We start from the raw sequence: 25,176 nt of genomic DNA, 5'->3' as shown, positions 1-25,176 counted from the left end.
TTGCTCCCGGCGAAGAAACTAGAGGTGTTTGGCGCCTTCCCGGGTGGTTCTTCTCCACTTAGTGGTCTTGGGCCAGGGATTCCCAGGTGTCGGAGGGGATGTTGCACTTTTTCCAAAAGGAGACTTTGAGCGTGTCCTTGAAGCATTTCCTCTGCCCACCTGGGACTCTCCTGGTTGTCGGAGCTCAGAGTAGAGCGCTTGTTTTGGGAATCTTGTATCGGGCATGCGGATGATGTGACCCGTCCATCGGAGCTGGTCAAGCGTGGTCAAAGCTTCGATGCTGGCCTGAGCGAGAACACCAACGTTGGTGCGCCTATCCTGCCAATGGATTTGCAGGATCCTGCGGAGGCAGCGTTGGTGGTACCTCTCCAGTGTTTTGAGGTGCCTGCTGTACATGGTCCATGTCTCTGAGGTATACAGCAGGGCGGGAATCACTACTGCTCTGTAGACCATGAGCTTCGTGCCGGGTTTGAGGTCCTGGTCTTCAAACACTCTCTTCCTCAGGCGACCAAAGGCTGCACTGGCACACTGAAGGCGGTGTTGGACTTAGTCATCGATGTCTGTCCTTGTTGACAGTAGGCTCCCGAGGTATGGAAAGTGGTCCACGTTGTCCAAGGCCTCGTCATGGATGTTGATAATCGGCAGGGGCGGGCAGTAATGTGTGGTGGGGCCAGGTTGGTAGAGGACCTTTGTCTTACGGATGTTTAGTGTAAGGCCTATGCTCTCGTACGCTTCAGTGAAGGTGTTGATGATGGTTTGGAGTTCGACCTCAGTGTGCGCAGACGCAAGCATCGTCTGCATACTGTAATTCGATGACAGAGGATGGGATGACCTTGGATCTGGACTGGAGGCGACGGAGGTTGAACAGTTTCCCGTTTGCTCTGTAGATTAGCTCCACTCCAGCGGGGAGCTTACTGAGGGTGAGATGGAGCATTGCAGCAAGGAATATCGAGAAGAGCATTGGTGCGATGACACAGCCTTGCTTGACCCCGGTCCGTACATGAATTGGGTCTGTGGTGGAACCGTTGGTCAGGATCACAGCTTGCATGTGTCATGAAGCAGGCGGAGGATGGTGACAAACTTTTGACGGCAGCCGAATTTGTGGAGGACATTCCATAATACCTCACGGTTGTCAAGTGTCGAAGGCCTCTGTGAGGTCAAAGAAGACCATGTACAGCGGTTGGCGCTGTTCCCTGCATTTTTCTTGTATTTGACGCACGGTGAAGATCATGTCCATTGTGCCCCCTAGTGGACAGAATCCGCATTGCGACTGGGAGGAGCTCTTCAGCCACTGGGAGAAGAGTTCCAAAGTACTTACAGCACAGAAACAGGCCATTCGGCCCAACAGGTCCATGCTGGTGTTTATGCTCCACATGAACCTCCTCCCACTCTTCATCAACATCTCCTCCTGTTCCCTTCTCCCTCACGTGCTTATCTAGCTTCCCCTTAAATGTATTTATGCTATTCGCCTTGTGGTAGCGAGTTCCACATTCTCGCCACTCTCTGGGTGAAGAAGTTTCTCCTGAATTCCCTACTGGGTTTATTAGTGACTATTTTATATTTACGGCCCCTAGTTCTGGTCTCACCCACAAGTGGAAACATCTTCTCTGAGTCTACCCTATCAAACCCTTTCATAATCTTAAAGACCTCTATAAAAGGTCACCCCTCAATCTTCTCTTTCCTAGAGAAAACAGCCCCAGCCTGTTCAATCTGTCCCGATAGGTAGAACCTCTCAGTGGAATCTTAATGGCAAGAAACTGGAAAGTACTGAAGTACAAAGGGATCTGGGGGTCCTGGTGCACGAAACTCAAAAGGTTAGTATGCAGGTGCAGCAAGTGATTAAGGCGGCCAATGGCATGTTGGCTTTCATTGCTAGGGGGATAGAATATAAAAATAGGGAGGTATTGCTTCAGTTGTACAAGGTATTGGTGAGACCGCACCTGGAATACTGCGTACAGTTTTGGTGTCCATACTTAAGAAAGGACATACTTGCTCTCGAGTCAGTACAAAGAAGGTTCACTCGGTTAATCCCGGGGATGAGGGGATGGACATATGAGGAGAGGTTGAGTAGATTGGGACTCTACTCATTGGAGTTCAGAAGAATGAGAGGCGATCTTATTGAAACATATAAGATTGTGAAGGGGTTGGATTGGGTGGATGCGGGGAGGATGTTCCCGATGATGGGTGAAACTAGAACTAGGGGGCATAGTCTTAGAATAAGGGGCTGCTCTTTCAAAACTGAGATGAGGAGGAACTACTTCACTCAGAGGGTGGTAGGTCCATGGAATATGCTGCCCCAAAAAGCTGTAGAAGCTACATCATTAAATAAATTTAAAACAGAAATATAGACAGTTTCCTAGAAGTAAAGGGAATTAAGGGTTACGGGGAGCGGGCAGGAATTTGGACATGAGTCTAGGTTTGGATCGGTCATGGCACTGTGGGTAGCGGAGCGGGCCCAGGGGCCGTGTAGCCTGATCCTGCTCCTATTTCGTGTGTCTAATTCTGTTAGATTCAGGAGATGGTTCTGTGATAGTAGATTGGCGGTTAGGATCAGATCAGCCATGATCTTATTGAATGGCGGAGCAGGCTCGAGGGGCCGAGTGGCCTACTCCTGCTCCTATTTCTTATGTTCTTATCAGTCATTTTGGCAGCAGACAGAAAAGGAGTCCAGTCTTGTGATATGCTTATTCTAAACTCCCTAAAGAGAGTAATTTTAATACTAAGGATACAATAAATTTATCAAGTTCTGTTCTTCCGAATCTGCAATGCAGAACATTTATACGGCATGTAATTATACAGGAAACTTTCTGCTATCCGGCACCGACGGGACCGAGCTGGTGCCGGTCGATCAAGACTGCGGTAGAAACCAGCGCCAATGTTAAAACATACGGAGCTCAGAGCTCCGTGTGAAGCAACAAACCCTGTTGCTTAGCAACAGCTTCAAAACAGTCGGCGCAGCTTGCAAGCATCTAGCTGAAGCTGTTGCTTAGCTACAGAGACGCTTGCAGAGCCAGGACTGGAGAAAAGAAGCAACGAAAAGAAAAAAAATTATCTGAACCGACTCCTGAATTTTGATAGAGGTAGATAGAGCTTTCCGGACATTTAACCTCCAGATAAACGAAAGTTTCCTGTATATTGGATCAGATGTGCAATGGTAAGGTTCACTTGTTTAGTGTAGCAGATTCTTCAAACCAGAAATATAAACCTGGATACAAATAAAAATGTTTCGTATGTCAGGCACTGTAATATAGCCACAATAAATTTCTTATTCATGTTTGCACTACTCCAGTATGTGGCTCAGGAGACTGCCTATGTATATGTTGTTTTTCCGTAACTCCCCCTTACATTTCTCCAGATGCTGCTACGTCTTCAGTGTTTAAATCTCTCTCTCTCTCTCATCTTTTTGCGAGCTCTCACGGAAGTTATCTGTCTGACAAAATGTTGCACCACATTAAGCAGAACTTGTGTTGGGCATCTAAAATACTCGACAGAAATCGCCTGTGGACGTCAATATTCAAGAAATCAAAAAAGTTAGTTGCTCACGTGTGCTACCTAGTTTCAAAACAGCAATAGTTATGAGCTCCACAAACAGACAACTGCACGCTGGCCACTGCCAATACATTTTTGGAAACTGAATTCTCCCACGTATATTAAACTACACTTTAAATTTCATTTTAACCAACTGGAAAATAATTAGCGCAATTAGATTGACATTGTCAACCTCAAAGCTTCTGTTTTTAATCATTTCCCACCTTGATTTACAGGTATACAAACTATTAGTAGTTTTGCTTACGAGAACACAATCTAATTTGGTATACCTACCTCACGTTGGTAATTTTGGCCACACACAGAAGTTTGGGGCTTCCAGTAACCCTTAGTTTTCCCCTTCAGAGATCTATTTGCTTTCGCTGAATCAGTTGATAGCTTTATTTTGGACACACGCGATAACTGGAAGAAAACATACCCATGAGAATGGCAATCTGAAAATTCTGGACTACGTACATAGATTTGCCAAACATATAGTGTTTCACAGTTGAAAAATAGAAGTATGAAAATAACATACTATGCATTATTTTGTCATTGAATTAAAAACCAGTTTCAGAAATTATATTTTCACTACCCCACCCTCCACACGATTTCTCAGCCAGAGTGCAAAAGGTGGCCCACCCCAGATATCTTCCAAAGATGCTACTTTGTAACTAATCGTCAGGAGGTGCACAGGATTGGGCGGGAGGAGGGTGGGGTGGGAGAGGGAGAACTTCCACTCTGGTGGGCAAGAAAGTCTACTCAGTAACTTCCTGAACAGCAAACTTAAGATCATTGAATCACTATGTCCACATATCCTATCACCCAGTAATCTGCGAGGGAAAAAAAAATGTGTAACATTGCTTTCTCCAATTAAAATGTAATGCTAAACAGAACCGGTTAATGGCCCAGAAATTCAGGTCTCCACGGGTGAGTACGCACGGGGTACTCACCCGTCGGCCCAATGGAAGTGCCGGTTTCCTGCATGCACTGCGCATGCGCGGGAAACCAGCACTTCCGTTCCCCTGAAAGAAGGGGTTCAGAGTTCGAACGCGTGCGCAGGAGAGGCTGCGCATGCGCATCGAACTTACGCTTTTTTTGGCAAGTTTTCCCGGGAGGGTAAGTCTCCAGGAGTTACACATATAAAAAGCAGTCGCAAGGCCTGCTTTTTACAAGGTAAGTGGTGAATTAATTCAAATTAAAACATTTTTTCCACAGGTTTATTATTTTTAAATACTTTAAAGAAAGGTAAGTTTATTTTTAGCCCCGTTAGAAAATAAAATTCTTTTTTTCAAAAATTTAAATTATTTGAAGATTTAGTGATGTTTTGGGGCTTATAGTATTTATAAGTTTGACAGCCCTTCCTGTCAAACTTATGAATGAAGCATTCCCTGCTCCGATTGGCTCCCCATGGCCCACGCGATCCCAGGGGACGCATCTAACTAACTGCGCCCCTGGGATACGCAAGCACTGCGCGCCGGCAGTTGGAGCAGGCCCAGGATCGGAATTCCACGGGGGCCCACAGCTCAACGGCCGGCACGCAAGGTAAGTGCAGGTCGGGGGCTTACACCCACAGGAAGCCCTCGACTCGAATTTCTGGGCCAATATCGTTTACCACCTCCAAAACCTTGATGCTCAGGTTTGCAAACACACTGCATGTACAAATGCTTTACAAATATACCACTATCAGAAAGTGTACAGGAAATGCATTAACCACACCATCTGTTCCAATACCTCTCCTCCACTGTCCAACTCTGTGGGGCTTCCCCCAAATGGTTCCACTTTTACTTATCTGAACATAGCTGAGCATCTCTAGCAATGGCTTCCCACTCCTGCACCATCACCTCTGGAATCCCTAGGGAAGACCTAAGCCATTGCCTTCAGCCCCCACCACAAACTCCACTCCTGTACCACGGATTTCAATCTCTTCCCTGGCACTATCTCAGGCTGAACCAGACTTTTCGCAACCTGTGTCCTGTTTGAACCTAAGCTAAACTTCAGACTCCATATCCTCTTCAACACAAAGGCTCCATATCCTCGTCATCGCCATCAACAAGATGCACTGCAGCAACTCGCCAAGGCTTCTTCGGCAGCACCTCCCAAACCCGTGACCTCTACCACCTAGAGGGACAAGGGCAGCAGGTGCATGGGAACACCATCACATGCAAGTTCCCCTTCAAGTTGCACACCATCCTGACTTAGAAGTATATCGCCCTTCCTTCATCGTCGCTGGGTCAAAATCCTGGAATTCCCTACCGAACAGCACTGTGGGAGCACCTTCACCACAAGGACTGCAGCGGCTCAAGGCGGCGGCTCACCACCACCTTCTCGAGGGCAATAAATGCTGGCCTTGCCAGCGATGCCATCATCCCGGAACGAATAAAAAAAGATTGCTAACTTCCACCTCCATAACATTGCCTGGTACTGCCTCCACCTCCATCAGCACTAAAACTTTAATCCATGCCCTCATTTTTTCCTTCAAGTATTTACCCAATTCTCTTTCGAATGTTACTATTGAATCTGCTTCCACTACCCTTTCAGGCAGTGTATTCCAGATCACAACTCGCTGTGTAAAAAAAATGTTTCCTCATGTCGCCTCTGGTCCTTTTGCCAATAACTTCCTCAAATAACTATCAGATTTTGATTATTTTTATTAAATAATTTTCACCATTTATACCTACTTCCACAGCAGAAGGCAACAACTTGGACTTCTGAATATGAACACAAACAGGTGTAGATTCATCAGTATGGACATGGATTGGAGGTGAAGATGATCTGGACTTCATTCTATGAAAAAAAATTCAATAATGAAAATAAATTTTAATTAAAAAAATCTATTTGCTTTTATGGGTAAGTGCAGAATCTATGCTTGTTATAGAATCATAAAATAGTACAGCACAGAAGGAGACCATTCGGCCCATCGAGCCTGCGCCAGCTCTTTCGAAGAGCAATCCAGTTAATCCCACTCCCCCGCTCTTTCCCCATATCCCTGCATTTTTTTCTCCTTCAAGTATTTATCCAATTCCCTTTTGACGGCTACTATTGAATCTGTATCCACCGCCCTCAGGCAGCGCATTACAAATCCTAACCACTCGGTGCGTAAACATTTTTTCCCTTGCATCACCTCGGATTCTTTCGCCATTCGCCTTAAATCTGTGCCCTCTGGTTATGCTTAGTAACTTTCAATTTTTCTGGAGTGCAATAAAAATTGTTGGATGGCAGTAGGAATTTGCAATAAAGAATTACTGTATCAAGGACTCTTAAAATATTGGAAAACATACATGCACTATTATAATCTCCACTGTCAATTACATTATAAAGAACATTTTCCATATTCAAGTTGAAATCAACCACGAGCCTCCTTTAAAAAATTGGAGATTCTGCAAAATATGTGGTCAACACTGTAAATTATCTTTTTGTTTATTTATTTTTAAAACAGTGGTGCATTCTGTTCTCCTTGAAGCACAAGACTGTGCATTTCTTCCTGAGGAGTACGCCTCAAGTTCTGGGAGAGGAACACAAAGCAAAAAACTGTCTGAACGATTGGTTTAAGTAGCCTGGGTTTCCAGGCTGGTGATACTGTATTGTACAAGTTCAATCTCTTACCTATACTAATGACTTCTGCAAATTATTATTTCTGTGAATAAACCTGTTTTTTTTTTAAAAACATCCATCAAAGTGATGCAAGAAGTAGTGAAATCCGGTGTAGCAGTAAGTCCATATAAAATAAACTCTCCTTTTTCCTGTTTACATCTGTGCTTGAAGATGTTTTCGGGTTTTTGAGATCCTCACCGTCTGCCAAGCAAGCATTCGAACCTGAGCCAAGTTCCTGGCTTGTTTTTGCATCTTACCTCACAGTTACTCACATTAACACTAAATGCAAATCTTAAATTGGCGGTAGTTAGATTCGACGCACCTAAAACAATGCTTACATTTATATGATGAAGGGGAAACGGTGCAGATCGACTTAGTTCCGGCGCAGTGTAGCTCAGCACTGACCCCGGCCACCAGCCCGCTGCTCTCACTAATCCTGCAGGCCGCCTCGACTCACCAGCTCCTTCCGCACCCGGCTCCTGCAAACACTCACAAAGATTGACCAGCCAAGCCCGGGACCCCCAGACATCGCTCCCGCTCCTCGGGGCTTTTTTTGTGCGTCTCCAGCTGCTGTTGCCTGACGCCAGCCCAAAGCTGCTGATTGGCTGGCATTAAAATTTGGGGCTGGCTTTACTCCGCCGGACAAGGCGGGCTTTAGTGGAGTCGTTGCAGTCAGAGCGGGTTAGTGGGCCACCCGCAGTCAGCAGGTTTAGCAAAGCAGCCGCAGTCAGGGCAGGTTTAGCAGGACAGGGCCGGGTCAGTGGGCCACCCGCAGTCAGGGCCGGGGGCAGCGGGCCACCCGCAATCAGGGCGAGGTCAGCGGGCCGTCAGGGGCAGGGGCGGGGTCAGCGGGCCATCCGCAGTCAGGGGCAGGGGCAGCGGGCCACCCGCAGTCAGAGGCAGGGGCAGCGGGCCACCCGCAGTCAGGGCAGGGTCAGCAGAGTAGTCACAGTCAGGGCGGGGTCAGCGGGCCACCCGCAGTCGGGGCGGGGTCAGCAGAGTAGTCACAGTCAGGGCAGGGTCAGCAGAGTAGCCACAGTCAGGGCGGGGTCAGCGGGCCACCCGCAGTCGGGGCGGGGTCAGCGGGCCAGTCGCAGTCGGGGCGGGGTCAGCGGGCCACCCGCAGTCGGGGCGGGGTCAGCGGGCCAGTCGCAGTCGGGGCGGGGTCAGCGGAGCGGCCGCAGTCAGGGTTGGTTAGCAGGTCAGCTCGAGCAATCTGACAGGGTCACAGCTGTCACCAATTTCATGGCGGAACTGAGCGCTGTAGTAGCAAATTTCACAGAGGATTCGAGTGCCGAAGTAGCAAACTTTGTGGAGGATTTGAACGCTGAACTCGCAAATTTCGTGGTGGAATCGAGCGACAGTTGCAAATTTTACAGAGGATTCCAAGGCTATTTTTTTGAAATCATTGTTACAAACTCTTAATTTCTTCGAGTTGATGCAAAATATCCCAGTAAAGTGTGTCGGGAGTTGTGCGGATTAAAGAGGCAGCGAGGGCATTGGCGGGTGTGCAGTCATGGCCTCGGACACCCTGGGCGAGGAGCTGGTGTGTGTCATCTGCCGCGATATCTTCGTGGAGCCCGTCACCCTACCGTGCGGGCACAACTTCTGCAGCGGGTGTGTGGCGCAACTCAAGCGCTCGGTGTGGGACTCGGATCCGGCTGCAGGTGGCGGCTCCTCCTTCTCTGCGCGGGCGTTGCCTTGCTACTCCTGCCCGCTCTGCCTCTCCACTTGCGAGATGGGTTTGGAGCTGAAGAAGAATGTTGTGCTACACAACATCGTCGAGAAGTATTTGCAACGGGCGGAGGCCTCCGCCATCAGGACGCCGAGGTGCAACCTGTGCAAAGGGCAGCAGAGAGCGCCGGCCGACAAGTCGTGCGTGAATTGCGGCAAGTCCTTCTGTGCCCTGCACGTCTTGCCGCATCTGGACAACCCAGCCTTCCGGGACCACGTCCTGGTGAGGCCGACCGCTGACACCGGCCGTCTGTGCAAGCAGCATGGCAAAGAGCTGGAACTTTACTGCGAGACCGACAAGTGTCCTCTCTGCGCCTATTGCATGTTACCGGCTGAGACCTTGCATCGTGACCACCGGGTCGTTAAACTGACAGATGCCAGCAGTATAATCAGAGTAAGTGTTTTAGCTTTTTGAATCGTACAGCATAGAAGGAGGCCTTTTGGCCCATTGTGCCTATGCCAGATCTTTGAAAGAGCTATGCAATTAGCCCCACGCCTCCTGCTCTTTCCCCATAACCCTGCACTGCCGCCTTCCCCCCAACTATTTATCAAATTCCCTTTTGAAAGTTACTATTTAATCTGCTTCTGCAACCCTTTCAAGCAGTGCATTCCAGATCGCGCGTGCGCGTGAAAAATCCATCCCGTTGGAAAGGATGCATAACCTTTCAAGTGGGGAATTTTACTAATTCTACCAGCAGTCCAAGGCTGGAGTTATACTGCACTGGATGAGAACTAACACTGGTGCTTTAAAGAAAGTCTTGCATTTATATAGCATCTTTGGTCATTTCATTATGTCCCAAAGAGCTTTACAGCCAATGAAGTACGTTTTGAAGTGTTGTAATGGTGGGAAACATGGCGGCCAATTTGCACACAACAAGATCTCAAACAACAGCAATGTGATAATGACCAGAAAATCTGTTTTAGTGATGTTGGTTGAGGGATAAACATCAGCCAGGACACCGGGAATAACTCCCCTGCTCTTCTTCGAAATAGTGCCGTGGGATCTTTTATGCCCACCTGAGAGAATACGGGGCCTCAGTTGAACATTTCATCAGAAAGACAGCACCTCCGACAGTGCAGCACTCCCTCAGTACTGTGCTGGAGTGGCAGCCTAGATTATGTTCTTGAGTCTTTTTAGTTCAGTTATGTGGAGAGACTAGAAACACTGGGATTGTGCTCCTTAGAACAGAGAAGGTTAAGGGGAGATTTAAGCGATGTTCAAAATTGTGTGGGGTTTTGATAGAGCAAATAAGGAGAAACTTTCCTCTGGCAACAGTCGGGATTCAGTAGTAACTTTCAAAATGGAATTGGATATATACTTGAAAAGGAAAAAATTGCAAGGCTATGGGGAAAGAGCTCTGGAGTGGAACTAATTGGGTCGCTCTTTCAAAATGCCAGCACAGACACGAATGGCCTCCTGCGTTGAGATTCTGTGATATAGGATGAGTTGATACTGCTAACTTCAGTGTGCTTTGCAGAAATACTAAACTGAGGATATAAATCTAGAGTAAGGTCCTGATGAAGAGTTCAAGGAGGCTGTCCCGCAGCACCTGAGTTTGATACCAGTTGGAGTATATATAACTGCAGTGTAAGGGTGCTGTGAAAGTGCACCAGTGATCTTGAACCTCATGGAAGCTCTTGTTAAACTTGCTTAATATGTTCAGAATAGACACTGACATCTCTGCTCAAATCATTTAGGATGAAAATACAATTAGTTAAGCCACTTTTCTTTCACATTTTAGTCAACTTAAAGATGATGCCATAATCTCCTTTTTGGACTATATTTTGTTCTTAAATACAAAGATAATGTGAAACCATAATGCTTTTTTTTTTGTTTTTCAATGCACCCTTTAGCTTTGATAATGCAGTGCCTTATCTTGTAATTTGTGGAATTATTGGCTTTCATTTTGAGGCCGTGCAATATAAATGTTTAATATTCCCTAGAACGACTGCAAATGTGAACTCGCCAAAGTTTCCAAAAATCTGGCTGATGTGGAAGATGGGCTCTGCCATTTGGAGGAAACTGCAGCCGCTCAGAAGGTACGGTGCTAGAACTGGAGGGAGAAGGTTGATGATTTGGAACTTTTGGTAGAAGGCAATTCGAAATTGTTACTTTTTAGTTACATGCCTTACAGTTACAGGATAGATGTCACATTTCTCTTCGTAAAGCTATTGTATAGTACTGGTTTTCTTTCCCCCCTTCCTTGGCCCTCGTCCAGGTCCCACAAGCACACAGCACCTGTAGCCGAGATTTTGGCCAGCTGTAGGAGGCATGCGAGGGCAGCTTTGTGGAAGTTCCCCGTCTGACTTTATACTAACGCAGGTAGATGGTTGGTCTGTGCTTTGTGCTCCCTCTCACAGCCCCAATCTTCTTTCTTTCTTAGGCAGTCCCTCGGAACCGAGGATGACTTGCTTCCACATTAAAAACAAGTTCTCAGGTGACTGATGAGTCCAATGCGGGACCTACAGTCTCTGTCACAGGTGGGGCAGACGGTGGTTGAAGGGGCGGGTGGGTGGGGTGCTTGGGTTGACGTGCGCTCCTTCTGCTGTTTGCGCTTGGCTTCCGCTTGCTCCCGGCGAAGAGACTCGAGGTATTCGGCGCCTTCCTGGATGCTTCTCCTCCACTTTGTGCGGTCTTGGGCCAAGGATTCCCAGGTGTCGGTGGGGATGTTGCACTTTTTCAAGGAGGCTTTGAGGGTGTCCTTGAAGCATTTCCTCTGCCCACCTGGGGCTCTCTTGCCATGCCGGTGCTCTGAGTAGAGCGCTTGTTTTTGGAGTCTCGTATCGGGCATGTGAACGATGTGACCCGTCCATCGGAGCTGATCGAGCGTGGTCAAAGCTTCGATGCTGGGGATGTTGGCCTGAGCAAGAACACTGACGTTGGTGCACCTATCCTGCCAATGGATTTGCAGGATCTTGCGGAGGCAGCGTTGGTGGTACCTCTCCAGTGCTTTGAGGTGTCTGCTGTACATGGTCCATGTCTCTGAGGCATACAGCAGGGCAGGTATTACTACTGCTCTGTAGACCTTGAGCTTGGTGCCGGGTTTGAGGTCCTGGTCTTCAAACACTCTCTTCCTCAGGTGACCGAAGGCTGCACTGGCACACTGAAGGTGGTGTTGGACTTCGTCATCGACGTCTGCCCTTGTTGACAGTAGGCTCCCGAGGTATGGAAAGTGGTCCACGTTGTCCAAGGCCTTGTCATGGATTTTGATAATGGGGGGGCAGCACTGTGTAGCGGGGGCAGGTTGGTAGAGGACCTTTGTCTTACGGATGTTTAGTGTAAGGCCCATGCGCTCGTACGCTTCGGTGAAGGTGTTAACGATGGTTTGGAGTTCGACCTCCGAGTGTGCGCAGACGCAAGCATCGTCTGCGTACTGTAATTCGACGACAGAGGAAGGGACGATCTGGACTGGAGGCGACGGAGGTTGAACAGTTTCCCGTTAGTTCTGTAAGTTAGCTCCACTCCAGCTCCCTCCCACAGCCCCAATGCAGCCAGGATCACATGCGGTGGACTAAGGCAATTGGTCCATGTGCCTGCATTCTGTGGTACTCCATTTGCATGTGGTCACCAAGATGTCCACTGTCCCGTAGTTTCCATGGACATCACGCAATAGAATAACTAGGTCATTCAGTGGCATTAACTCGTATCTTCTTCACCACGCAGCTATGGATTAACGCAAAGCACACTTTGCTACCAGTAACTTGCCCAAGTTTAATTTTCATCATAGTGATGGAGCCCAGCTGTTAATTGAGTGAAGTATGTGTACCAGTGATAAAATATTTAAGCAGTGAAAGACATTTTGTTGGATGATCTTGGGCTTAGTTTGTTCTCATTTAACAGCAACCCTTGAAAGTTTCACTTGTCAATCACAATCTGGATGTATAGACTGACTTTTTATGGAAAATCCAACAAGTCTAGACACTTGCATTGGAAATCTCCGCTGATTCAATCGAAATATTAAGTGTTTCTGCCCACTACTGATTGAATTTGGATAGTGCTGGACGTGTAAGAACAAATGAGCTTGCATTTATGTAGCTCCTTGGGACTTGCTAAAGTGCTTCCCAGGCATTTTGATTCCTTTGTAGACACTCTTTTAGGTAGGGGAAGTCTGTTCCAGTTAGGATCAGGTCTAACCTGGTCGTTAAGAACATAACATAAGAAATAGGAGCAGGAATAGGCCACTTGGCCCCTCGAGCCTGCTCCGCCATTCAGTAAAATCATGGCTGATCTTGGGCTCAAAGCCACTTCCCCGCCCGCTCCCCGTAACCCTTCACTCCCTTATCTTGCAAAAATCTGTCTCTCTCCACCTTAAATGTATTTAATGACCCAGCCTCCACGGCTCTCTGGGGCAGAGAATTCCACAGATTTATGACCCTCGGAGAAGAAATTCCTCCTCATCTCAGTTCTAAAAGGCCGACCCTTTATTCTGAAACTATGCCCCTGAGTTCTAGATTTCCCATGAGGGGAAACATCTTTTCTGCATCTACCTTGTCGAGCCCCCTCAGTATCTTCTTTGTTTCAATAAGATCACCTCTCATTCTTCTAAATTCCAATGAGTATAGGCCCAACCTGCTCAACCTTTCTTCATAAGTCAAACCCCTCATCTCTGGAATTAACCTAGTGAATCGTCTATGAACTGCCTCCAATGCAAGTATGTCCTTCCTTAAATAAGGAGACCAAAACTGTACACAGTACTCGAGGTGTGGTCTCACCAATACCTTTTACAGTTGTAGCAGGACTTCCCTGCTTTTATACTCCAACCCCCTTGCAATAAAGGCCAATAATTCCATTTGCCTTTTTGATTACTTGCTGTACCTGCATGCTAACTTTTTGTGTTTCATGCACAAGGACCCCCAGGCCCCTCTGAACTGTAGCATTTTGTAATCTCTCGCCATTTAAATAATAATTTGCATTTTTATTTTTCCTGCCAAAGTGGATAACCTCGCACTTTCCCACATTATACTCCATCTGCCAAATATCTGCCCACTCACTTAGCCTGTCTATATCCCTTTGCAGGTTCTTTGAGTCCTCTGCACCACTTGCTTTCCCACCCATCTTTGTATCATCCGCAAACTTGGCTACATTACACTCGGTCCCTTCATCCAAGTCATTAATGTAGATTGTAAATAGTTGAGGCTCCAGCACCGATCCCTGTGGCACCCCACTAGTTACCGTTTGCCAACTGGAAAATGACCAATTTATCCCAACTCTCTGTTTTCTGTTAGTTAGCCACTTCTCTATCCATCCATGCTAATATATTACCCCCAACCCCATGAGCTCTTATCTTGTGCAGTAATCTTTTATGTGGCACCTTATCGAATTCCTTCTGGAAATCCAAATACACCACATCCACTGGTTCACCTTTGTCCACCCTGCTCGTTACATCCTCAAATAACACCAGCAAATTTGTTAAACGTGATTTCCCTTTCATAAAACCATGCTGACTCTGCTTGACTGCATTATGATTTTCCGAATGCCCTGCTACTGCTTCCTCAATGAAGGACTCTAGCAAGCTACGGACATGCAGAATGAAAAATGTTCTTGGTTTTTAAATCAAAATTATCTCCAAATTTGCAGACGACACAAAGCTGGGTGGGAGGGTATGCTGTGAGGAGGATGTCGTGAAACTCCAGTACGATTTGGACATGTTGGGTAATTGGGCAGAAACATGGCAAATGCACTATAATGTGGATAAATGTGAGGTTATCCACTTGGTGGCAAAAACAGGAAGGCAGATTATTATTTGAATGGCAATAGATTGGGAGAAGGGGAAGTGCAAAGAGACCTGGGTGTTCTTGTGCACCAATCGCTGAAGGTAAGCATGCAGGTGCAGCAGGCGGTTAAGAAGGCAAATGGTATTTTGGCCTTCGTAGCAAGAGGATTCGAGTACAGGAGCAAGGATGTCTTGCTGCAGTTGTACAGGGCCTTGGTGAGACTGCACCTTGAGTATTGTGTGCAGTTTTGGTCGCCTTATCTGAGGAAGGATGTTCTTGCCATGGAAGGAGTGCAGCGAAGATTCACCAGACTGATACCTGGGATGGCAGGAATGACGTATGAGGAGAGATTGTGTCGATTGGGCTTATACTCACTGGAGTTTAGAAGATCGAGAGGGGATCTCATCGAAACCTATAAAATTCTGTCAGGCCTGGACAGACTAGATGCAGGAAGGATGTTCCCGATGGCCGGGGGAGTCCAGAACCAGGGGTCACAGTCTAAGGATAAGGGGTAAGCCATTTAGGACTGAGATGAGGAGGAATTTCTTCACCCAGAGAGTGGTGAACCTGTGGAATTCTCTGCCACAGAAGGCAGTAGAGGCCAATTCATTAAATATATTCAAGAAGGAGTTGGATATATTTCTTAAGGCTAAAGGGATCAAGGGATATGAGGAGAAGGCAGGGACAGGGTACTGAGTTTGGATGATCAGCCATGATCTCATTAAATGACGGAGCAGGCTCGAGGGGCCGAATGGCCTACTCCTGCTCCTATCACAGAATCACAGAAACCCCACAGTGCAGATAGAGGCCATTTCGGCCCATCGAGCCTGCACCGACACATATCCCACCCGATTCCCGTAACCCCTACACCAACACATGTCCCACCCTATCCCCGTAACCCCACTTATTTAATCCCCCTAACACTAAGGGTCAATTTATCATAGCCAATCAACCTAACCCGCACATCTTTGGACTGTGGGAGGAAACCGGAGCACCCGGAGGAAACCCACGCAAACACGGGGAGAATGTGCAAACTCCACACAGACAGTCACCCGAGGCCGGATTCGAACCCGGGCCTCTGGCGCTGTGAGGCAACAGTGCTAACCACTATGCCACCATTCTATCTTCTATGTTTCTATGTCTAAAGTGGAAAATACCCCATGAAAGCTTCTGTTTCCTTTTTAATAGGACAAGTTAGAAAAGCAGCAACAGACGCACCTGGATTTCTTCAGGAAAGTCCAGCTTTTCCTTGACATTGAGGAGCGAGCATGGAAAAAAAGGTTTTCTGTTGAGACTGCCCAGGTGGATCTGATGGTTGAGGGCAGGGCAGCAAAACTGAAGCAGTTGCAGAAAAAACTGCAGCAAGCTAAAGCTACTTTGCAGAATGCTTTTTGTATCGAAAACCCCGTGGCATTGCTGCAGGTAAGTTTTAAAAAATACAACTTTGAAAAAGGGGTAGTGTCAATGACCAGTAATTTGCAAAATCACTGGTATGCGGTGTCCTTTTGGCTGTAGACCTGGGGGAAATCGGTGCGTTCATGATCTAGTTAGTGAGTGATAAAAATCACAGAAGTGATTTTTATTTCTCAATATTTCTTCACTGTTGGCAGCTGTGTGTGGTGTACCAAGATTAAGGAATATGCTTATTCTCCTGTGAATTGTTTAGTTCAGTAAGTTATGTAAAGGGGGCAGTATACTTCCACTCTGATGGCTTGTACTGCCCTACAAGTAGTGCCTGTATCAGCCAGTAGGTGCACCATGTGTACCACCAGGGAATGTTCCCTGTAAGCTGCGCTTTGTTCTGTGCGGTTCGTTTCTTTTAGTGCGTGGTCCCGCTAAATTTCCGTGCAAGCGTGGTATTTACAACGGAGAATCCTGTGAGCAGCCTGCGCAGGGCCTTTTGGCACTGCCGTGCAGCCTAGAGGGAGCATTGCCAGGGACTTGATTCTTTGCATTTCATAAAATTGAAAGTCAAAGCCTGTACACTTGTGCAAAATAAGAAGTCACCAAAATCCTACTTTTAGTATCTTGTAAAATGAACTTCTTGCTAACTGTAGTAACTTTTCTTTATAGCTTCTGAGCAGCTTTCGAAGGTAAGGATATCTTTTTTGCAGTTAGTGTGATTTAACTGAGTCAAAAGACTTCCCGATTGGCTATTGGAAAACTGCTTTATCTTTGGATTTGGTCAATCAGTGAATTGCAGGTTCAACCTTACCTTGATTTGGCACCCCAGCTGTACAGTCCTAGTCCAGCATGCCTACCCAATTTCATTTGGATAAAGAGATTGTTGTCCCATTAAGTTTTATGCAGCACCTCATCAGTCAAAATTAGAGCACTTATCATTTTACAACTGTTCCCAGACAACTTGACAAATGTGTGGAGCAGATTTGAAAATCCAGGCAACTGTTGATTTTCTTTGGTTTAACGTGATATTTGTTTTTTGACCAATGACTAAAGGGAGGGGGGGTGGGCAGCCAGCCAAGTGGACGATTGAGAGCATTTCACGTTGCCATCTTGCAGGTAGGGAAGCTGAGAGAGCAGAATAAACTGCACTGCACCCGTTCTATGGCTGCAGCCCAGGCAGCTCTTAACTGGGCCTGGATTGATGACATGTGCAGGGCCTACCACATGGAGTAAGTGTTGCTCTTTAGATCAGGAGGCTGCACTGGACTATCTCTTTGGCCTGTTGGTTGATAAACCTCCATTTCAGGAACATCAACTCCTAAATTGCACCACTACAGTATGCTCTCGGAGCTATTGCCTATCTTTTAATAGACTCTTTGAATAAAAACTCGATTCTTTTGAAAGAAAAACTTGCATTTATGAAACAGAGAGCGCCTTTCGGGTCCTCGGGACGTACAGCTAACACACTACTTTTGATGTGTAGTCACTGTTGTAATGTAGGAAACAAGTAAAAGCCAATCTAACCAGCTGCCCTCACCAGTTCTATTTAGTGTTAAATCTTCTAGAACTAGTGGTATAACCACCAAAAAGTTTCTGTAACTGAGACCAGAATTAACTCGCACACAAGCGCATTACCTCCCTCTTTTTTTTTTATAATGACCGGAAATAGCAATTGCATGTTGGCATGGCTACAGATGTTGAGATTTTTTTTTCAGTCTAGAGCATGTTTTTTTCACAGGAACTACTGTAGTTGAAAGGGACTGGACTCCTGTAGTGATTTTGTTCAAAGATTGAAGAATATCTTTTCAAGATCGATAACCTGTTTTTTCAAAACATAACCTTTTTATAGCCTACGAAAAAAATACAGTATGTTTTTAACTGAAATCCATTGTTTTTTTTATATACATTCATAGTACTGAGATTAAGGAACAGGACCTTGGTTTAAGAGATCTCCAGGATGTGGTAAACAACTTACAAGATATAAAGGCACATTTTACCAAGAGCAGAAATGGACCCAGAATTTTAAAAGCTTTGAGTGGCATATTTTCAGGTAAGTCAGTGTTAAATGTACTACACAATATAAAATCTATCCGACAATGTGGAAAATGGCCCCGGTATGTCCTGTCCACAAAAAGCAGGACAAATCCAGCCCGGCCAATTACCGCCCCATCAGTCTACTCTCAATTATCAGCAAAGTGATGGAAGGTGTCATCGACAGTGCTCACTTACTCGCCAATAACCTGCTCACTGATGATTCTTCCCCCCCGCACGACTGACCCTTTCTCCCGCTTTCAGAATTCCCGTTGTACCTGGACCCCTCCTCCTGGCCTCTTACCCTCTCTAGATCTTTTCATCGCTAACTGCCGCCGTGACATCGGCCGTCTCCATTTCCCTGCTCCCCTCACTCACTCCAACCTACCTCCCTCTGAACTTGCAGCACTCCATTCTCTTAGATCCAACCCTGACATTGTCATTAAACCTGCTGACAAGGGTGGTGCTGTTGTTGTTTGGCGAACTGACCTCTACCTAGCGGAAGCTGAACGCCAACTCTCCGACACCTCCTCCTACCTCCACCTGGACCATGACCCCACTACCGAACATCAAACCACCGTTTCCAAGGCTGTCACTGGCCTCATCTCCTCTGAAGATCTTCCCCCCACAGCCACCAACCTCACAGTTCCCCAACCCCGCACAGCCCGCTTCTACCTCCTTCTCAAGATCCACAAACAGGACTGCCCTGGTAGACCCATCGTTTCAGCCTGTTCTTGCCCCACCGAACTTATCTCTTCCTATCTCGACTCTATCTTTTCTCCCCTTGTCCAGTCTTTTCCCACCTACATCCGCGACTCTTCGGACGCTCTCCGCCGCTTTGACAGTTTCCAGTTTCCTGGCCCCAACCGCTTCCTTTTCACCATGGACGTACAATCCCTCTACACCTCCATCCCCCACCAGGATGGCCTGAGGGCGCTCCGCTTCTTCCTTGAACAGAGGCCCGACCAGTCCCCATCCACCACCACCCTCCTCCACCTGGCTGAACTTGTTCTCACATTGAACAACTTCTCCTTTAACTCCACTCATTTCCTCCAAATCAAAGGTGTTGCTATGGGTACCCGCATGGGTCCTAGCTAGGCCTGCCTTTTCGTGGGATATGTGGAACACTCTTTGTTCCAGTCCTACTCGGGTCCCCTCCCTCACCTCTTTTTCCGATACATTGATGACTGTATCGGTGCCGTTTCACTTTGCCTCCAATTTCCACCCTTCCCTCGCCTCCAATTTCCACCCTTCCCTCACCTCCACATGGTCCATCTCTGACTCTTCCCATCCCTTCCTCGACTTCTCCATCTCTGGGGATAGGTTATTGACCAATATTCACTACAAGCCCACTGACTCCCACAGCTACCTGAACTACACTTCTTCCCACCCCGCCTCCTGTAAGGACTCTATTCCATTCTCCCAGTTTCTCCGTCTCCGCCGCATCTGCTCCGACGATGCCACCTTCCACACCAGTGCTTCTGACATGTCTTCCTTTTTCCTCAACCGAGGATTCCCCTCTACCGTGGTTGACACTGCCCTCGACCGTGTCCGTTCTATCTCCCGCACTTCTGCCCTCACCCCTGCCCCTCCCTGCCGGAACCACGATAGAGTTCCCCTTGTCCTCACCTTTCACCCCACCAGCCTCCACATTCAACGGATCATCCTCCGCCATTTCTGCCACCTCCAAAGTGATCCCACCACCAAACGCATCTTCCTCTCCCCTTTCAGCATTCCGTAGGGACCGCTCCCTCCGAGATACCCTAGTCCACTCTATCACCCCCAGCACCCCTTCCCCTTTGCCTGGCACCTTCCCGTGCAAGCGCAGGAGATGTAACACCTGCCCTTATGCCTCCCCCTTCCCACTGTCCAGGGCCCCCAAACGCCCCTTCCAGGTGAAACAGTGATTTACTTGTACATCTTGCAATCTAGTATATTGTATTCGCTGCTCACGATGCGGTCTCCTCTACATTGGGGAGACCAAACGCAGATTGGGTGACCGCTTTGCGGAACACCTCCTTTCAGTCCGTAAGGATGACCCTGAACTTCCGGTCGCTTGTCATTTTAATTCTCCTCTCCATTCCCACTCGGACCTCACCGTCCTCGGGCTCTTGCATTGTTCCACGGAAACCCAGCGTAAACTCGAGGAACAGCATCTCATCTTCCGATTAGGCACTTTACAGCCTTCCGGACTCAATATCGAATTCAACAATTTCAGATCATAACCTCGGGCCCCTATTACATTTTTACTTATATTTTTTATCCACACCTTTGTTTTGGTTTTTCCCTCCCCCCCCCCCCCCACCTTTTTTTTCTCTCTCCCACATGGCAGCTGTCTCCCATTCTGCCAGCGCATTTCACACCTAATGTCTTTTGTCTCCACTAGTCCTATCACCATCTCGTCTCGTTTTGAGTACCTCTTAATGTCTTCTCTTTTGTTCTCTCCCAGCCTGGCCTCTTAATCTATTTCATTCCCTGTGCCTCTTTAGTCTTGATAAAGGGTTTTGACCCGAAACGTCAACTCTAATTTCTCTCCACGGATGTTGCCTGGCCTGCTGAGTTTTTCCAGCATTTTCTGTTGTTATTTCGGATTTCCAGCATCTGCAGTATTTTGCTATCGTACCTGCTCACTGATGCCCAGTTTGGGTTCCATCAAGACCACTCGGCTCCCGACCTCATTACAGCCTTGGTCCAAACATGGACAAAGGAGCTGAATTCCAGAGGTGAGGTGAGGTGAGAGTGACTGCCCTTGACATCAAGGCAGCATTTGACTGAGTGTGGCATCAGGAGCCTGAGTAAAACTGAAGTCAATGGGAATCGGGGGGGGAAACTCTCCACTGGCTGGAGTCATACCTAGCACAAAGGGAGATGGTTGTGGTGATTGAAGGTCAATCATCACAGCCCCAGGACATCGCTGCAGGAGTTCCTCAGGGCAGTGTCCTAGGCCCAACCATCTTCAGCTGCTTCATCAATGACCACTTCTCCATCATAAGGTCAGAAATGGGGATGTTCGCTGATGACTGCAGTGTTCAGCGCCATTCACAACTCCTCAGATAGTGAAGCAGTCCATGCCCGCATGCAGCAAGACCTGGACGACATTCAGGCTTGGGCTGATAAGTGGCAGGTAACATTCGCGCCACAGAAGTGCCAGGCAATGACTATCTCCAACAAGCGAGAGTCTAAACACCACCCCTTGACATTCAATGGTATTACCATCGCCGAATCCCCCACCATCAACATCCAGGGGGTCACCATTGACCAGAAACTTAACTGGACCAACCTCATAAATACTGTGGCAACAAGAGCAGATCAGAGGCTAGGCATTCTGCGGCGAGTGTCTCACATCCTGACTCCCCATAGCCTTTCCACCATCTACAAGGCACAATTCAGGAGTGTGATGGAATACTCTCCACTTGCCTGGATGAATGCAGCTGCAACAACTCTCAAGAAGCTCGACACCATCCAAGACAAAGCAGCCGTTTGATTGGCACCCCATTCACCACCTTAAACATTCACTCCCTCCACCACCAGCGTACCGTGGCTGCAGTGTGTACCATCTACAGGAGACACTGCAGCAACTCGCCAAGGCTTCTTCGGCAGCACCTCCCAAACCTGCAACCTCTTCCACCTAGAAGGACAAGGGCCGCAGGCGCATGGGAACACCACCACCTCCAAGTCACGCACCATCCTGACTTAGAAGTATATCGCCAATCCTTCATCGTCACTGGGTCAAAATCCTGGAACTCCCTCCCTAACAGCACTGTGGGAGTACCTTCACCACACGGGCTGCAGCGGTTCAAGAAAGTGGCTCACCACCACCACCTTCTCAAGGGCAACTAGGGATGGGCAATAAATGCTGGCCTTGCCAGCGACGCCCAGATCCCATAAGCAAATAAAAAAATATATACAACACAGTAAACTGAACGTATCCTAGATGCAAACAAAATATTGTTTTACCTAAGTTAGAGGATATTTTGTGCCAAGTATGATTGATGGGTTCTCGTCACTATCCACAGTAGAGCTAGAAAATTAGCATCTTTTATTTAAAAGCAGTCCAGATTAAAATGCCATGTTATGTACAAGTGACCTGCAAGTGCCAGTTTCCATTTCAGTCTGGCTGTTGTAAATGAAATTTGTAGCCTAGGTAAGGGCACTTTAAATGTGATTAAAACATATCTATCTGTAATATATTAAAATCTTGAATGCAGCGCTTGCTTCCTGCATACATTAGCTTTACTTATCTCATTTTTTTCAGTCATGCATTATTTGTCATAATTTATAAAATGGTGCACCTTTGTGTTAATCTATATACTCCTCCCAGTGTTCACCTTCCTAGACTGCATAATTTCCAATTTATTAACAATTCTCCTTCTGTAATCAATTTCTTTCTCTCTCTTTCCCCCCCCCCACTCATTATTCAAGAACTTGTTTCAACATTAGTAAAGTGATGAAAGGATTCTGCAATAGTGCCATTAAGTAACACCTACTCACTAATGAGTCCGGATACTCCATTTGGGTTCCACCGGAATCACTCCACTCCAGATCTCATCACAGCCTTGATCCAGACATTGACAGAATCACAGAAACCCCACAGTGTAGATAGAGGCCATTTCGGCCCATCGAGCCTGCACCGACACATATCCCACCCTATCCCCGTAACCCCACGTATTTAATCCCCCTAACACTAAGGGTCAATTTATCATAGCCAATCAACCTAACCCTTTGGACTGTGGGAGGAAACCGGAGCACCCGGAGGAAACACGGGGAGAATGTGCAAACTCCACACAGACAGTCACCCGAGGCCGGATTCGAACCCGGGTCCCTGGCGCTGTGAGGCAACAGTGCTAACCACTATGCCACCGTGAATACCAGAGGAGAGGCAAGCATAACTGCCCCTGACATTAACTGAGTATGGTATCCAGAAGCCCTAAAAAAAAATGGTCCATGTGGGGGTCAAAGGGAAAACCTTCCAATGGCTGGAGTCAAAGTACCTGACTCAAAGTACAGTAAGATGGTTGTAGTTGTTGGAGGCCAATCATCACTGCATGAGTTCCTCTGGGAAGCGACCTCGGCCCAACCATCTTCAGCTGTTTCATTTCATAACCTCCCCAGGGATGGCTACAATTCTTGACAGATCGCATGCGCTTCACAAGCGAAAACACTGAACTTGTGGGGACCTTGTAGGCACTGGGAAAATATAGGTCATTATCGCTACAGATGCTGATCAACCTGCTATGCTTCTAACATTGCCTACTTTTTGCTTTTAGTTTAACTGGTCTGATTTTCTTTTTCTCTTCTAGACCCGGGTATCCAGTTGGATACAAGCAGCGCTCATGCACAGCTGAAAATAGGCAGGAATGGCACAGCAGTCAAAGCTGTTGAGGCGAAGCAAAGTGAACAGTGTAGTGCAGAAAGCTTCAGCGTCTCTTTCAATGTACTTGCCACAGCTGGCTACACTACTGGACTTCACTACTGGGAGGTTAGTGTGAAAAATATTCCCTCGTGGGCCGTGGGGATCGCCTACCAAAATATTCCACGCACGCTACCGGGGAGCAGGCTGGGAGCCAAGGAATATTCCTGGGCATTTTCTTGTTCGGAACAGGGTCTGTGCTGTGCTCAACATGACACGCAAGTGATGTCCTTCCACTATGAAAAACAACTGGAAAACATTGGAGTCTATCTGGACTGTGACAGTGGCATTCTTGCCTTTTATGACGCAGATTCTGTGCAGTGCTTGTACACATTTTATTGTACGCTAAACGCACCGGTGTTCCCTGTCTTTTGTCCAAAATTTAATGAGACTGAAGAATTTGGCATGGTTCCCATGATAATCCACAGCGGTATTATAATCTGAAATACATTACTATAATGAACATGGTATCTTTCAGAATGAGCATATACTTTCCAAACATATAGGCTTTTCCCAATTGGTGGGGGAATCTCTGGCAGGATGGGAATTCTCAGAAGTGCCTCCTGCCCTGACCATATCTCTGGCCCCAAAGCCATATGCAGGTCAGAAGTGGGCTCCCCAGTCTCTCCCAGAGAGTTGCACCAGAATGGGGATGGAGGCTTGCTGTGGCAGGCTTCTCTTCCCACTTTTTAATTTCATTACCGTGCGCCCATGTACGGGTGGGTGCATTTTAAACTGCTGGGAGAGGTGGGGATGTGGTGGAGCACAGCACCGAAGGCTGCTGCCAGCCCTGTCTGCTCCTAGGCCGCTGGGAAGCCAGTAGGACAGGTGTGGAAAGCCTAGGCAAATATTTGCTATTGGTGCTTATGGTGTTGTGGATTATTTTAAACCAACACTCGACACAAGGTTTTAGATCGATAGTCAAGTTGTCTTTATTGCACTGGTGGGGAAACAGTCTGCTGTCTTAGCCAGACCTTTCCAAATTGGTACAGCAAACACTACATTTTTATACATTACAATACACATGTCAAAATTAATTCCTGCCACCTGATTGGACCTTGACCTGCATGCATCTTCACTTGTACAGGGCCTTGGTGAGACCGCACCTTGAGTATTCTGTGCAGTTTTGGTCACCTTATCTGAGGAAGGACGTTCTTGCCATGGAGGGCGTGCAGCGAAGATTCACCAGGCTGATACCTGGGATGGCAGGAATGACGTATGAGGAGAGATTGTGTCGATTGGGCTTATACTCACTGGAGTTTAGAAGATTGAGAGGGGATCTCATCGAAACCTATAAAATTCTGTCCGGCCTGGACAGACTAGATGCAGGGAGGATGTTCCCGATGGTCAGGGAATCCAGAACCAGGGGTCATAGTCTAAGGATAAGGGGTAAGCCATTTAGGACTGAAATGAGGAGGAATTTCTTCACCCAGAGAGTGGTGAACCTGTGGAATTCTCTGCCACAGAGGGTGGTGGAGGCCAGTTCATTAAATATATTCAAGAAGGAGTTGGATATATTTCTTAAGGCTAATGGGATCAAGGGATATGGGGAGAAGGCGGGAACAGGGTACTGAATTTGGATGATCAGCCATGATCTCAGTGAATGGCGGAGCAGGCTCGAGGGGCCGAATGGCCTACTCCTGCTCCTATCTTCTATGTTTCTATGATTGATTGCCTATACCGTGTTACATTAAAGTACCGCCTTTATTATCGGCTCAAGCTGTTGTTGCAGTTGTGACCTCTCTGGGTCCCATACTTCTGGT

At 47.3% G+C, this 25,176-nt stretch overlaps 2 protein-coding genes across 3 annotated transcripts in view; one reads left to right on the top strand and one right to left on the bottom strand.

Annotated features, from left to right (window-relative positions):
* LOC147122361 (outer dense fiber protein 2-like) overlaps positions 1-7,928 on the bottom strand; it is a 70,488-nt gene extending 62,560 nt beyond the window's left edge. The window contains exons 1-3 of one of the 2 annotated variants that reach the window (XM_085983443.1): positions 7,458-7,928; positions 6,207-6,312; positions 3,823-3,948 (exon numbers count right to left, since the gene is read on the bottom strand). In XM_085983443.1, the coding sequence (XP_085839569.1) occupies positions 3,823-3,948; positions 6,207-6,311 (231 nt within the window). In that variant the 5' untranslated portion in view covers position 6,312; positions 7,458-7,928. The remainder of the gene's footprint in view (positions 1-3,822; positions 3,949-6,206; positions 6,313-7,457) is intronic. The other variant, XM_085983442.1, reaches the window with a different exon arrangement.
* A 338-nt stretch (positions 7,929-8,266) lies between these two features.
* Positions 8,267-25,126, top strand: LOC147122360 (E3 ubiquitin-protein ligase Midline-1-like). Its single transcript, XM_085983444.1, has 6 exons — positions 8,267-9,247; positions 10,798-10,893; positions 15,757-15,990; positions 16,642-16,661; positions 17,886-18,022; positions 23,304-25,126. Exons 1-6 carry the CDS (start codon positions 8,636-8,638, stop codon positions 23,855-23,857), a joined length of 1,653 nt encoding a protein of 550 aa, XP_085839570.1. The 5' UTR covers positions 8,267-8,635; the 3' UTR covers positions 23,858-25,126.
* Positions 25,127-25,176: the final 50 nt, after the last annotated feature.

The sequence above is a fragment of the Somniosus microcephalus genome, chromosome 3, assembly GCF_052327205.1.
Source record: "Somniosus microcephalus isolate GS21.2 chromosome 3, FLI_Smic_1.0, whole genome shotgun sequence".
NCBI classification, from domain to species: Eukaryota; Metazoa; Chordata; class Chondrichthyes; order Squaliformes; family Somniosidae; genus Somniosus; species Somniosus microcephalus.
The sequence above is the reverse complement of the archived record's forward strand: the minus strand, read 5'-3'. Positions and strand labels throughout refer to the sequence as shown.

What these genes read in the sequence shown, in the direction of transcription:
- LOC147122360 (XM_085983444.1), top strand. Translation starts at nt 8,636, where the DNA reads ATGGCCTCGGACACCCTGGGCGAGGAGCTGGTGTGTGTCATCTGCCGC. An exon ending in ATGCCAGCAGTATAATCAGA is followed by an intron (nt 9,248 to 10,797) that starts GTAAGTGTTTTA and finishes AATATTCCCTAG; the next exon opens with AACGACTGCAAATGTGAACT. An exon ending in TTTGAGTGGCATATTTTCAG is followed by an intron (nt 18,023 to 23,303) that starts GTAAGTCAGTGT and finishes TTTCTCTTCTAG; the next exon opens with ACCCGGGTATCCAGTTGGAT.